Raw genomic sequence first — 15,705 nt, forward strand, 5'->3', positions numbered from 1 at the left:
ATGTGATGAATGCTGAGTTACCGGTAGAACAGTGACATGGAAACGACATTACGCTCTTTTTAAGCAATGCCTGAGGCTTCCTGCCTCTCAGGAGGCTATGCATGCTGTCTCCATAGCATCCATCGAAGGCAGGGACTTAAGGATTGCGCCAGGGTCCTTCTCTATATGGGCAGTGCACGGCACCTGCTGACTAAAGCCAACCCCCGCCCCTCCCTTTTTCTCTCATACTTTCTCTCTTTGAATGTCCTCAGAATCTAAAGAGCTCCGCCCTGTCCATGGCGAATCTGCGCTTCTCTCAGCGGCAGGACTGTGTCAACCAGTTTGTATCCTGGTTTGGGTACATGCCCCTGGTGCATTCGCAGTTCCGCTTTGACCCAGTCCTTTTTAAGGACCAAGTGTCTGTGGTGCGAAAGAAGTACCGGCATCTGGAGAAACCCTAGAAAATCAAGAGGGCAATTCGCCGCCTCACAGCTGATAAATATTCCAGCATGAACCTGAGCCCAAGTCACTAGCATCCCACGTGTCTTTTAATGAAGGACCTGCGGGAGAAGCCCAATTCTGTTGGAGAAGACTGGAATTCCTCTGTAGAACAGTGGACTGTTATTGGTGGAGCAACCTCATGTTGGAACTGTGGACTTTGTATTCAGACAAGAATTTTCATATTTATTGTATAGGGGTTTTTGCCCCCGCCCTATGCTGAAAAGTTAATAAAATATTGCAGAGATCATGGTCTGGAATGATTTCCTTATGTGCAGATGTTCTGGAATTTAGGTGACCCAACAAATGCGCGCAGGACATTGGCACGCCGACAATTCAGCCCCGACATTTGTGAGCAGGACACATGCGCGCCACCCTACTCCTTCTGTTTTCCGCTCTCAGGGAGGTGTGGGGGGGGTTTGGGGCTCTCATTCTGAGGGTGTGTGTGTGGGAGGAACCTTTTACAATTAAGCGCTCTTAGGGAGGTGTGCTCAATGCCGACATGCTCTAAATTAAAAGATTGCCGCAACCCCCCCCCTACACTTACAATTGCACCTCAACAATTTCGTTCCCTTCATGTGTGCACTTGTCGCTGTGCGCATTTGACTGAGCGGAATTGTTGGCACGCCAATGTCCTGTGCACTAAGGTCGGTGTACCGGGATTTCAGACCAGTCAGGTATACACAGGTTGAATTAGCAGTTTCTGTAATGAAAGAGAGTCAGGACGGTTGTCATTATGCCAATTTTTTTTTTTTTTCAGCCCAACCAGCTCTGATGATACCTGTTAAAAACACAAGGTTTCCTATGCGAACTTGTAAAACAGAAAAGTTTTTTTTTTTTTCTTTTATGCATGCAAATATATCCAGTTATCTGGAGTCCTGATAATTTTATTATGTACAGCAGCACCTCTCAAACTTTCTCGAGCCGGGGCACACTAAAGGTAGTGGCCACGGCTCGAGGCACCCAGAAGTGTGCTGACATCGCGCATGTGCAGAGGCCCTTCAGACAGGCCTTGAGAGGTATCAAAGCGAGTTTCCATTATTTCCTATGGGGAAACTCGCTTTGATAAACGAGCATTTTGGATTACGAGCATGCGACTGGAACGGATTATGCTCGTAATCCAAGGTACCACTGTATATGAATTGTATCAGATGGCTTGAAAATATAATTAAATAACAACATCAATTTGATTTTATTTATGCAGTCTTTACTTTCGTTAGGTGCCTCCACTGCTTCACAGTAACCCCCCAAATTCTTTAAAGTGTACCTAAAGGGGGACCCGTCAAAAGCGTGCAGGACTTTGACGCGCCGACAATCCCGCTGGCACCAGTAAGGGGTTCCAGCGGGGAAAAGGGCCAGAGAGGAGAGGCATTGGCGCCAGCTGATTGCCTACTTCAAGCTAAGTACCCTCTAAGTCTAACAAGTATCAACCGAGTACCCCAACCACAGACCTCCCTAGACCCACCCAGATCCCATCCCCTTTACTAATTGTAATGCAATTTTTTCCTTTCGTTTTTCATATACACACAATATACACAGCAGATCTAAATTCTCAAAACTGACACATTTCAATCACCATATTGAAAATAAAATCTTTTTACCTACCGGCGATCCTCTGCAAGCTGCTGTAATTAGCTTTAAAAGGTGAGACCGGGAGGCCAGGGGGAAAGCTGGAGGACGCTTGAGAAGGGGGAAACATGCAGGCCTTCGACGAATTGGGCATGGCCGGCTGTACCATGTAGGGAAGTCAGTTGGCAGCGCCTCTCTTCTTCCTCAGTGTGCCACGGCACACTTGGAATCTCAGGAGGCACCCAGTGTGAGATTCATTGCTATATAGAGTTCAAGGTTCATACAAATTTGATATAATCACCTATCAAAGAATTTCTAGGCGAATTACAAGTATATATCCTATATAATAAAAGGCTAACTCGCGCATGCGCACTCCTATTTGCGTGTTCCGTGCGCTGTAGGTCTGTGGTCGCAGGAGTGCGCATGCGCGAGTCCCCAGCCTTCTTCCCAGAACCTACCTTGGTCGCCAGCAGCGGCGGCTCCTCTCACAAGCCCCCAGCGCTGCTTTCAGCTCCTGCTGCATAGGGACCACACTGAGCCATCCGACAATTACCATAAAATCTTCAGGCGCGAGCGGCGGCTTGCCGCACACGCCCCAACGCCAAGCACTCTTTTAAAATCTTCAGGCGCGAGCGGCGGCTTGCCGCACGCGCCCTGACCTCCAAACACCCCTGCCGGCATCTATTTTTCCTCCTACTCCTTCTCGCCTGCTCACAGCTTTTAACTGAAAAGCGCTGCTGCTGTGCTGCCACTGGTCTCACAATCTTCTCTCCACTGCGGCCCGTCCTCTCACAACTTCCTGTTTCCGCTAGGGTTGGCCGCAGTGGAGAGAAGACACCGAGGCCAGCAACAGCGCGGTGCAGCGCTTTTCTGTGAGGCAAGTAGATTTCTGTGGGTCATATGCACAGGGGGAGCAGGAAAGGAATGCTGCTGGACGGGGGGAGGGAAAAGGAAGGGAACAGGGGGAGCAGGCAAGGGGTGGGTGCACAGGGAAGGGGGGAATGCTGCTGCTGCACAGGGAAGTGGGGGGGGAATGCTGCTGCTACACAGGGAAAAGGGAAATGCTGCTGCACAGGGAAGGAGGGAATGCTGCTGCTGTACAGGGAAGTGTGGGGGAATGCTGCTGTACAGGGAAGGGGGAATGCTGTTGCTGCTACACAGAGAAGGGGGGAATGCTGCTGTTGCTGCACAGGGAAGTGGGGGAGGGGGGAAAGGGGGCCAGGGAGCAATCTTGGTTTGCTTTGGGGGGAGAAAAAAGGGGGACATGGAGAGAGACAGAAAGATAGGCAGGCAGCGCACGAGAATGAAAAACAGACACACAGAAAGACAGCAGGCAGGAAGAGAGACAGAAAGAAAGAAACACAGACAGACAAAGGGGGCCAGGGAGAGAGACAGACAGAAAGAAAGACAGACAGTGGGAGGGAGAGAGACGAAGAAAGAGACAGGGGCAGGGAGAGACACAGAAAGAAAGAAAGACAGATAGACATATTCTAGCACCCGTTAATGTAACGGGCTTAATGACTAGTATATATATAAAATACAGGTAAAAACAATACAGATATATCCATTACAAAACCACAAATACCTGAATTGATATTCCCTGGGGGGGGGGGGGGGGAACGAACAAGAACATGAAGGAAAAGAGGAAAGAACTACAATAATGAATAAAAGCAAAAAATGGTTACAAGATAGAAAAAAAAAAGAGAAAAATGGGAAATAAAATTTAAAAGGCTATGGGTTTTTTTAATTAAGGTGTGCTAAATGCTTATGCATCCATAGAATATAATGGGCATGTTAGCATTTAGCATGCTCTAAATTGGCTAGAACGCCTTAGTGAAAGACCCCCTATATTAGGTTTACGATGGAGAATCATCTTTAAATATGAAGCTTTTTAATTTACAGTAAAACTTTGGATTGCAAGACGAGCAAAACATTTGATTCAATTTTAACTTGATATACAAGCAAGGTCTTGCAATACGAGTACGTACAGTATACACTCGTCACAACTGAGCCGATGGTTCTTCTCTCTCTGACGTTGCAAGAGTGTAGTGACTTTACAGTCTACGGCCCAGAAATATCAAAGAAGAGACAAGTTAATCTAATCCTATATTTTTTTAATGAGTATAACTTATGGGCAGACTGGATGGACTGTTCAGGTCTTTTTCTGCCGTCATTTACTACGTTACTATGACTTCTAAATGAGCGAGTATACACTTGCAATACGAGTATACACGTGCCAGTTTTGGTCGCCATACCTTAAGAAGGATATGGCGTTACTCGAGAGAGTTCAGAGAAGAGCGACACGTCTGATAAAAGGGATGGAAAACCTTTCATACGCTGAGAGATTGGAGAAACTGGGTCTCTTTTCCCTGGAGAAGAGGAGATATGATAGAGACTTATAAGATCATGAGGGGCATAGAGAGAGTAGAGAGGGACGGATTCTTCAAACTTTCAAAAAATATAAGAACAAGAGGGTATTCGGAAAAGTTGAAAGGGGACAGTTTCAAAACAAATGCCAGGAAGTTCTTCTTTACTCAACGTGTGGTGGACACTTGGAATGCGCTTCCAGAGGACGTTATAGGGCAGAATACAGTACTGGGATTTAAGAGAGGATTGGACATTTTCCTGCTGGAAAAGGGAATAGAAGGGTATAAATAGAGGATTACTGCTCAGGTCCTGGACCTGTTGGGCCGCCGCATGAGCGGACTGCTGGGCAAGATGGACCTCAGGTCTGACCCAGCAGAGGCATTGCTTATGTTCTTATGTTACATCATCACAACTGAGCCGATGGTTCTTCTCTCTCTGACGCTCCAGGAGTGTAGTGACTGTTCTAAACGAACAAGGTCTTGCAATACGAGGACGTGTGGTATTTTGTATTAAAGTTTTTGGGTTGTGGAACGAATCACCTGAGTTTCCATTATTTCCTAAGGGGAAATTTGCTTTGATATACGAGTGCTTTGGATTACAAGCATGCTGCTGGAACAAAGTTTGACTGTACTTTTAAAATGATCAATTATTGTTTCTTCTCTTAGGTATAAAGGTAAAGCGTTCCACAGCTGAAGTGTAGTGATTGAAAAAATTTCTAGATGCTTAATACCAATTATCTTTAGTGAGGGCTTATTTTTTTTTGTCAGACCCAATCAAATCAGCACACAAAGAGCAGCTAGAGCACGGGCAATGGCGCCCTCTGCTGCCCAAAGACAGCAACACAGTTTGGTTCCTGGCTGATTCACCAGATCTAGAAATAACTCCATGGGAAAGCGTCGTGTGAAAACTTTTGAGAAATGATTGAGGCCGAGGAACTGCCCCTCCCACTTCTGGTCCCTGCAGGACAGGCTGGCAACATAGATGCCAGCATTTCAGAATAATTGGAGAATTCCCGACCCCCGCGCTCTGGAATTCCCGTACCAGACTAGCTTAACCATTAGGAAAAGTGAGGAGTGGAGGGGCAACATTATACTTACAGAGCGCGTTACCAAAAAGTTCTATGCGGTTTACAAAAGATTATAAACATTAAACATAATCGTATATTTGAAAGAGTCAGCTAGTCAGGTATTTGGAGAAAAGATAGGTTTTTAGCTGTTTTCTAAAATGTCTGTAAGAAACAGCTGTGAGCAACAATGATCAAAATTCTTTTTCATGAAAAGCTGCCTGAGATGCTAAAGAGTGATTTAGGAATTTCTTGCTTTTACAACCTTTTACAGAAGGGGAATTTAACAGAGCATGAGTTTTTCTACTGCATTTGTGCGTAGCTATGGAAAAACTATTAGCCAGATAAGTAGAGGCTGCACCATATAAAACCTTGTAACAAAAACAGCCCAACTTGAACAATAATACTGAGCCTCCACAAGCAACCAATGTAATTTGCAATAAAATAATGTAACAAACAGCAGCTGTAATAAAAAGAAACAAAAAAAACAAACAAACAATAGAGCTACAAGAACACAAATTCCAAAAACCATCAGAGGACAGACAGGCAGGGAGGATAAGTCATTTTAAAATTGATCATTTTCCTGGGCAACTTTTTTTTATACATAACATATGTACATTACAAGCGGAAAAGTTTTTAATTTAAAGATGTCCAGTTGTATCTTTTGCAGGACTGTTCTGGAAGGAGCGGTTGTGGGGTGTTGAGTTCAAAAAGGGAGATCTAGAGGGCAGAAAGTGAAAATTTGATTTGTGCTCAGATATGGCCAATCTTCTCTCCAACAAAGAGAGAAGGGGGGAGTGGGACAGAACCCGTCAGCCTCGAGACAAACAATCTTTTATTTCTATAAATTCAAAATAAATACAGAAACAAATGACTAAAAGCACACGTAGAGAGTCCTATGAACGTGATGCCCTTATGTTGAAAGGATCCGGTTGGTGACCCGACACAGTCTGTGTTTCGGGCCCCAGGTGGCGGCCTGTCTCAGGGGTGTGTCTTTTGGTCTGAAAAGAATACTCTTTACATGAATGAAAGTAAAGACTGCATAAATAAAGTCAAAATAACAATTAAAAGTACAGTAGTACCTCGGTTTTCGAGTGCACCGGTTTGCGAGTGTTTTGCAAGACGAGCAAACATTTGCAAAATCGGTGCCTCGGAAACCGAGCATGGCTCGATTTATGAGCACCCCCCCTCCCCCGCGATCTGGCATCCTCCCCCAGCGATCGGGCACCCCCCCGCCGCTGCTTACTGTCATCTGGGCACTGGCACTGGCATGTCCTGTGTGTTGGTACCGGTGCCCAAAGATCGGCCTCCTCTTCTTGCTGGGCCCTGAGCATCTGCGCATGCTCAAGGCCTGCGAGTTCACAGAAAGAACGTGAACTCGCAGGCCTTGAACATGCGCAGAGGCTCAAGACCCAGCAAGAAGAGGAGGCCGATCTTCGGGCACCGGCACCAACGCACAGGACATGCCAGTGCCGGTGCCCAGAAAACAGTAAGCAGCGGCGGGGGGGGCGGGGTGCCCGATCGCAGGGGGTGCCTTCGGGGGGAGCAGTGCCGGTTCTTGTGGGTGGGGGTGGGGGGGAATAGAGCAGCGCCGCTGGCCTCGGGGGGTGGGAACGTATCAAAGCGAGTTTTCATTATTTCCTATGGGGAAACTCGCTTTGATAAACGAGCATTTTGGATTACGAGCATGCGACTGGAACGGATTATGCTCGTAATCCAAGGTACCACTCTATATGAATTGTATCAGATGGCTTGAAAATATAATTAAATAACATCAATTTGATTTTATTTATGCAGTCTTTACTTTCGTTAGGTGCCTCCAGTGCTTCACAGTAACCCCCCAAATTCTTTAAAGTGTACCTAAAGGGGGACCCGTCAAAAGCGTGCAGGACTTTGACGCGCCGACAATCCCGCAGTGACATTTGCGTGTAGGACACATGCGTGCCGACGCTTCTGCCGTTCCCGTTTGCACTCCGAGGGGATGCTCGGAAGGGCCCCCCCCACTACACTTACAATTGCTCGCGATCCTGTTGGGAGGGGAGTGAGTGTGTGGGGGAGCCCCCCCCACAACTCTGAAAACTCCCGAACACCGAAAAAGGGAAGGAGAACGGGAGTTTTCTGTGTACTGGGGGGACCCCAATGGGAGCATGAGCACTTCTAAGTGTAGTCAGAGGGTTCCCCCCCATACCTCCTCTCAGAGTACCAGCGGGAACGGCGGAAGCAGCGGCACACATTTCTCCTGCATGCAAATGTCACGTGGAATTGTCGGTACACTTTAGTTATGTTACCCAGTTAGGCGCCTGTTTTTAAGACGTTGAGGGGTTGATTCTATAAACTGGCAGCCAATCGGGATGCATGGTATTTTAAAAAAATACCCTGAGGCAGGCACCTACACTATAAGCATTTGTTGCAGGTCTCTGGAGATGGGACACTTAAGTTCGCCCAAGGCTGGGTGTGGGCATAGTTTCACCCGGAAGTGGTTTTGGGCGAGTTTAAGTGGCCCTAGGCATCTCCCTACATTTCAAATGTTAAAAAGTAGGCATGGCCGGCTGGGCTGATCGTGGCAAGAGAGTCCCCGATCAGCTGAGCCGTGGAATCTCTCAGGGAGAGGAGGAGATAGTGGACGGGCTGACTGGATGAGCCCTTAGGCCTTTGTCTGCCGTCATTTATTCATTTCGGTTTTTACCCCATCCTCCCGGAAGCTCAGAATGGATTACAAAGAAAATAGTTGCAGTAAAACTAACAATCACAGAAGATCAGGGACGTAAGTGGGAAGGATAGGGAGGTACATAGGAGGGGAGATACAAAGAGGGTCCGTCAGTTGCTCTTCGGAATGCCATCACTGAGTTTTGTGATTTATCTGGTCAGGCAGCTGGATCCAAAGCTGCAGTATAAATTGGCTGTAGGAGCACTTGCATGCCATTTCCATCTGGAGAGATCTTCCCGGGGGAGGGGTGCTTAGTTGTCTTTCTGCTTCGGAGCGGTTGGGGGTGTACTGGTGTAGTTTGGATGTAACGTAGATAGGGGTTATGTTGTGGAACCTTTTGTGAGCTATTTCCATGTTTCTATAACCAGAATGCTTTATGACCTCACAATGCAAGTGTTAAGAGCCTTAGCTTATAACAATAATGCTCTATGACCTCACAATGCCTTAGCCAATAGGGAGAGGAGGAGATAGTGGATGCTGTGGATGTGTAGACTGGATAGGCCGTTTGGCCTTTATCTGCCATCATGTTTCTCAGAGCTTGATGTGCTGCAGCTCCATCCTGTTGAAAAATAAATGATGCAAATGTTTTGTATTTCAGGCAGATGTTTCTGCTGCTGTAGGACATTTTTGGATTATTTGGAAAAAGGTTGGGGGGGGTCTTTTTTTCCCTGGACATCATGTAGTACAGTAGGCCCCAACCCTGTCCTGGAGGACCACTAGCCAGGCGGATTTTCAGGACAGCCCTAATGAATATGCACAGGGCAGATCTACATTCCTATCATCTTCATTTCATGCATATTCATTAGGGCTATCCCGAAAAAGGATAGGGTTGGAAACCAGCCCAGATACACTTACAGCAGCCACAGAGCAGGACTAACCGTGGTCATCATGTGGATGAAGCAGGAACACGCCCAGCTGTGCCCTGCAAGTTCCCATAACAGAATGCCCCGCCCCCTCCGTGCTCCACGCATGCAAATACGCCGCTGTGCCACTTACACACACCTACAAAACAGCTCTTAAGAGCTCTGCTACCACGTACACATGTGGCAATTCTCTCTACCCGCCCTTGGGCATATGAATGTGGAGCCCCATTACACAATTGCCCATTTAATCATCAAGAGGAGGCTGGAGAGCCATTAAAGTAAGAGGGGGGAGGGAGATACGAGTACAATCACTTTATTACAGTATCAAGAGCTGCCTCCAGCATTATAACGTGGCATAAAACAGTCATTAAGAGATCCGGTATCAGTTCAGTTTTGAGCCTTTGCTTAGACTGAAGCCTGCTGAAGATGGAGGGAAAACACTTCAGGTGCAGGGGCTGGAGCTTCTGCAATCCCAGCCACGGGTTTCCTTCTCGTTGTAAAGCGGGAGCAACAGACCAACTGGCCTAAGCAAGAAGAGCAATTTTTTTTTTGTTTTTTGGGGCAGTAATAGCACCCAGGCTCCAGGCTGTCTCACGAGCATCCGCAATGAGGACTATCGGCCCCCTCCCCCCCACTCAGTCCGAGGGGACCTGGCACTCCTTACAATCCCGCATATCCTCTGAATAGTTCTCGATCTGGATGGTGGTGGTATAAAAGTTGAACTTATTCTGCAGCTGACGGCTGGCTTCTTTCAGCACCTTTTGGGCATCTGTGTTTTCATCTGAAATGAAATAGCAAAGCAGCACGAAAAGGAAAATTAAGAGGCTCAGTCTCAAAGTAGAGGTGACTTCAGAGAGGAGGAAAGGCCGGGGTTGGCTACCATCACATGGGGGAATTTAGAGCAGGGCAACTATGGTCCTCGAGGGCCTGACTCCAATCGGGTTTTCAGGATTTCCCCAATGAATATACATTGAAAGCAGTGCATGCAAATAGATCTCGTGCATATTCATTGGGGCAATCCTGAAAACCCGATTGGATTCCGTACTTCGAGGACAGGAGTTGCCCATGTCTGGCTTAGATGGTACAAGGATGTCTCCATCTCCTCCCCCTGGTGCCAGCGTCTTTCCTTCTTTTCACCTCAACCCCCTCATGCCAGCGTCTTTCCTTGTTTCACCCCTCCCCCTCATGCCAGCGTTCTTTCCTTTTCACCCCTCCCCCTCATGCCAGCGTTCTTTCCTTTTCACCCCTCCCCCTCATGCCAGCATTCTTTCCTTCTTTTCACCCCAACCCCCTCATGCCAGCGTCTTTCCTTGTTTCACCCCTCCCCCTCATGCCAGCGTCTTTCCTTGTTTCACCCCTCCCCCTCATGCCAGCGTTCTTTCCTTCTTTTCACCCCTCCCCCTCATGCCAGCATCTTTCCTTCTTTTCATCTCAGCCCCCTGGTGCCAGCGTCTTTCCTTCTTTTCACCCCTCACCATCATGCCAGCATCTTTCCTTCTTTTCATCTCAACCCCCTGGTGCCAGCGTCTTTCCTTCTTTTCACCCCAACCCCCTCATGCCAGCGTCTTTCCTTCTTTTCATCCCTCCCCCTCATGCCAGCGTTCTTTCCTTATTTCACCCCTCCCCCTCATGCCAGCGTTCTTTCCTTCTATTCACCCCTCCCCCTCATGCCAGCATCTTTCCTTCTTTTCATCTCAACCCCCCTGGTGCCAGCGTCTTTCCTTCTTTTCACCCCTCCCCCTCATGCCAGCATCTTTCCTTCTTTTCATCTCAACCCCCTGGTGCCAGCGTCTTTCCTCCTTTTCACCCCTCCCCCTCATGCCAGCGTTCTTTCCTTCTTTTCATCTCAACCCCCTGGTGCCAGTGTCTTTCCTTCTTTTCACCCCTCCCCCTCATGCCAGCATCTTTCCTTCTTTTCACCCCTCCCCCTCATGCCAGCATCTTTCCTTCTTTTCATCTCAACCCCCTGGTGCCAGCGTCTTTCCTTCTTTTCACCCCAACCCCCTCATGCCAGCGTCTTTCCTTCTTTTCATCCCTCCCCCTCATGCCAGCGTTCTTTCCTTATTTCACCCCTCCCCCTCATGCCAGCGTTCTTTCCTTCTATTCACCCCTCCCCCTCATGCCAGCGTCTTTCCTTCTTTTCACCCCTCCCCCTCATGCCAGCATCTTTCCTTCTTTTCACCCCTCCCCCTCATGCCAGCATCTTTCCTTCTATTCATCTCAACCCCCTGGTGCCAGCGTCTTTCCTTCTTTTCACCCCTCCCCCTCATGCCAGCATCTTTCCTTCTATTCATCTCAACCCCCTGGTGCCAGCGTCTTTCCTTCTTTTCACCCCTCCCCCTCATGCCAGCGTCTTTCCTTCTTTTCACCCCAACCCCCTCATGCCAGCGTCTTTCCTTCTTTTCACCCCTCCCCCTCATGCCAGCATCTTTCCTTCTTTTCATCTCAACCCCCTGGTGCCAGCGTCTTTCCTTCTTTTCACCCCAACCCCCTCATGCCAGCGTTCTTTCCTTATTTCACCCCTCCCCCTCATGCCAGCGTTCTTTCCTTTTCACCCCTCCCCCTCATGCCAGCATCTTTCCTTCTTTTCATCCCTCCCCCTCATGCCAGCGTTCTTTCCTTATTTCACCCCTCCCCCTCATGCCAGCGTTCTTTCCTTCTATTCACCCCTCCCCCTCATGCCAGCATCTTTCCTTCTTTTCATCTCAACCCCCCTGGTGCCAGCGTCTTTCCTTCTTTTCACCCCTCCCCCTCATGCCAGCATCTTTCCTTCTTTTCATCTCAACCCCCTGGTGCCAGCGTCTTTCCTTCTTTTCACCCCTCACCATCATGCCAGCATCTTTCCTTCTTTTCATCTCAACCCCCTGGTGCCAGCGTCTTTCCTTCTTTTCACCCCTCCCCCTAATGCCAGCATCTTTCCTTCTATTCATCTCAACCCCCTGGTGCCAGCGTCTTTCCTTCTTTTCACCCCTCCCCCTCATGCCAGCGTCTTTCCTTCTTTTCACCCCTCCCCCTCATGCCAGCGTCTTTCCTTCTTTTCACCCCAACCCCCTCATGCCAGCATCTTTCCTTCTTTTCATCTCAACCCCCTGGTGCCAGCGTCTTTCCTTCTTTTTACCCCAACCCCCTCATGCCAGCGTTCTTTCCTTATTTCACCCCTCCCCCTCATGCCAGCGTTCTTTCCTTTTCACCCCTCCCCCTCATGCCAGCGTTCTTTCCTTCTTTTCACCCCAACCCCCTCATGCCAACGTCTTTCCTTGTTTCACCCCTCCCCCTCATGCCAGCGTCTTTCTTTCTTTTCATCTCAACCCCCTGGTGCCAGCATCTTTCCTTCTTTTCACCCCAACCCCCTCATGCCAGTGTCTTTCCTTTTTCCTCTCCCCTGTATTCTCTCTCCTTAACTAAAGTTGCTTACAGCGGGTCATGGCTTCAGCAGCGATTCCCGCACCCTGCCTGCCGCTAACCCGGAAGCCTCTCCTCTGCCACAGAGAGGCTTCCGGTTTAGCGGCAAGGCAACGTGTGGGAATCGCTGCCAATACCACAACCCGATGAAGCCGACACCGTCGCTGAAGGAGATTCTACACAGGAAAAGAACAACTCTGTACGATTGCGTAATTCTGCGGAAATGCTGCACTGCGCAGTATCCCATCAGGAATAATAAAAACATAAGAATAGCCTTACTGGGTCAGGCCAGTGGTCCATCTAGGCCAGTATCCCATCTTCATGGTGGCCAATCCAGGTCACCAGTACCTGACAAAAAGCCCAAATAGGAGCAACGTTCCATGCTACCAATCCAGTGGCTTCCCCCGTGTCTGTCTGTCTCAATAGCAGACTTTGCCTCTAGGAATTTGTCCAAGCCCTTTTTAAAACCAGCTACATTAACTGCTCTTATCACATCTTCTGGGAACACATTCCAAAGCTTAACTATTTTCCGAGTGAAAAAAAATATTTCTTCCTATTGGTTTTAAAACTATCTCCATGTAACTTCCAAGTGTCTCCTAGTCTTTCTAATTTTTGATAGCGAAAGAAAAAAAAAAAAAATAGATCCACTGGTACCCGTTCTACTCCACTCAGGATTTTGTAGACTTCAAACCTATCTCCCCTCAGCCGTCTCTTTTCCAAGCTGAAGAGCCCTAACCTCTTTAGTCTTTCTTCATACGAGAGGAGTTCCATCCCCTTTTCATCTTGGTCGCTCTTCTTGGAACCTTTTCCACTACAGTAGATTTCTTTAGCGACATCACTCCAGATATCAGCTCAAATATGGTCATGGTATGATCCCTGTTTCCCAGCAGACCCAACACAATTACTTCCCATACCATGCCTTGCATTCCACTAAGGACCAAATCTAAAATGGCTCCCCTTCTTTTTGGTTCCTGAACCAGTTGTGTTGTTCCAAGAAGCAGTCATTTATGACATCTAGGAATTTTATCACCCTAGCACTTCCTGATGTTAAAAAAAAAATGTACCCAGTCAATACTGGAGTAATTAAAATCATACAAAACCGGCTCTGCTGAATGAAAGCCTGTGAGATTGAACTGTTGATTTTTTTCACCGAGGCAGTGGTTGTTTTTTTTTTTTTACCATGAAACAGGAACTCCATCGCGATCAACACTTCCACCTGGATGGATGAAGCTGATTGATAGATAAATGTTAGAACTGTACTGGTGTTTCTTTTAACGCCAATACAGGATTGGAGTAAATCAAATATCCAGTGTATGCAGAATTATTTGGGCTTCATATTTCTACTTTTTGATAAGAAGAGCTTACACACAAAAGAACTTTTATTCATATGCAAGGAGCTATGTTTGAATATTTTTGACTATATGTGGAGTTTTTTTGCCTATGAACGAAGATGAGCCTTTCCATTCTACGTACCATTGTTTTAACTTATGGTTGAATGCTCTTTTAATCTGAGGCTTTTTTCTGCAATGAGAAAGTGTGGTTGGTTACGTGCTGTGTGAGCTCTTATTCTGTGACCAAAAAGCACAGTTACTTACCGTAACAGGTGTTATCCAGGGACAGCAGGCATATATTCTCACATGTGGGTGATGTCATCTACGGAGCCCCAGCGCGGACAGCTTTTTAAGCAAACTTGATTGAAGTTTCAAGTTTGCTACACTGCACCACGCATGTGCATGCCTTCTTGCCCACTAGAGGGCGCATCCCCACCTCGTGGTCCTCAGTTCCATAACCAGCAAAGAAGCCATCCCCGGGGAGGCGGTCGAGTTGTGAGAATATATGCCTGCTGTCCCTGGATAACACCTGTTACGGTAAGTAACTGTGCTTTATCCCAGGACAAGCAGGCATGATATTCTCACATGTTGGGTGACCTCCAAGCCAACCAAAAAAGGGCAGGTGGGAGGATGGCAATTTAGGAAAACAGGTTACGTAACACCGACTGGCCAAACCGGCCGTCACTTCTGGACAAAGTGTCCAGACAGTAGTGGGAGGTAAACGTATGAACCGAAGACCAAGTGGCAGCTTTACATATGTCCTCCACAGGAGTAGACCTGAGGAAAGCAACCGAAGCTGCCATAGCTCTGACCTTATGCCCCGTGACTCGACCATGGAGCGTAAGACCAGCCTGAGCATAGCAAAAAGAAATACAAGCAGCCAACCAGTTGGACAAGGTGCGCTTGGAAACAGGATGTCCCAACCGATTAGGATCAAAGGACAAAAACAATTGAGGAACCTTGGTACGTTGAGACTTGGTACGTTGGAGATAAAAAGCCAACGCCCTCTTACAGTCAAGCGTGTGAAGCGCCACCTCTCCAGGATGAGAGTGGGGCTTCAGGAAGAACACCGGAAGAACAATAGACTGATTGAGGTGGAAATCAGACACAACCTTAGGTAGAAATTTAGGATGGGTGCGAAGAACCGCCTTGTCAAGATGGAACACAGTAAAGGGCGGGTCCGCAACCAAAGCCTGTAGCTCACTAATCCGACGAGCCGACGTAAGCGCAAGTAAAAAGACCACCTTCCAAGTGAGAAACTTAAGAAGAGACTTATCAATCGGCTCAAAAGGAGGTTTCATCAGCTGAGCCAAGACCACATTAAGATCCCAAACCACAGGAGGAGGTTTCAGAGGAGGATTAACATTAACTAAACCCCTCATGAAACGAACCACCAGAGGATGAAGAGAGAGAGAACGTCCCTCTAGATGCTGATGGAAAGCAGCAATAGCACTGAGATGTACCCGGATGGAAGTCGTCTTCAGCCCAGACTTGGACAAATGCAACAAATATTCCAGAACCGAGGACACCGGAACCAAACTCGGATCCAGATGGTGTGAGGTACACCAGGATGAAAATCTGGTCCACTTCTGGGAATAACAAAGCCGAGTCGAGGCTTTGCGCGAGGCTTCCAACACCTCCCTGACCGCCGAAGTCAGGGGGAAAGGAACCAAGCCGTCAGATATAATGACCGAAGATTGGGATGCAACAGCAAACCCCGACTCTGAGACAGCAGAGAGGGAAACACAGGCAGAAGTAGAGGCTCCCTGACACTGAGTTGAAGGAGCAGGGAGAACCAGTGCTGACGAGGCCAACGAGGCGCGATGAGAATCATAGTGGCTCTGGATGACTTGAGGTGAACCAACGTCCTCAAGATCAGAGGAAAAGGAGGAAACGCATAAAGGAATCTCCCTCCCCAGTCGAGAA

At 47.9% G+C, this 15,705-nt stretch overlaps 2 protein-coding genes across 2 annotated transcripts in view; one reads left to right on the forward strand and one right to left on the reverse strand.

The window, feature by feature from the left end:
• EXTL1 (exostosin like glycosyltransferase 1) overlaps positions 1-724 on the forward strand; it is a 32,014-nt gene extending 31,290 nt beyond the window's left edge. The window contains exon 11 of the mRNA XM_033956788.1: positions 252-724. Coding sequence (XP_033812679.1) covers positions 252-440 — 189 coding nt within the window. The 3' untranslated portion in view covers positions 441-724. The remainder of the gene's footprint in view (positions 1-251) is intronic.
• An 8,619-nt stretch (positions 725-9,343) lies between these two features.
• The window catches only part of SLC30A2 (solute carrier family 30 member 2), a 39,328-nt gene continuing 32,966 nt past the window's right edge, over positions 9,344-15,705 (reverse strand). The window contains exon 8 of the mRNA XM_033953900.1: positions 9,344-9,827. Within this exon, the coding sequence (XP_033809791.1) occupies positions 9,682-9,827 (146 nt within the window). The 3' untranslated portion in view covers positions 9,344-9,681. The remainder of the gene's footprint in view (positions 9,828-15,705) is intronic.

Source organism: Geotrypetes seraphini, chromosome 8 (genome assembly GCF_902459505.1).
Source record: "Geotrypetes seraphini chromosome 8, aGeoSer1.1, whole genome shotgun sequence".
NCBI lineage: Eukaryota > Metazoa > Chordata > Amphibia > Gymnophiona > Dermophiidae > Geotrypetes > Geotrypetes seraphini.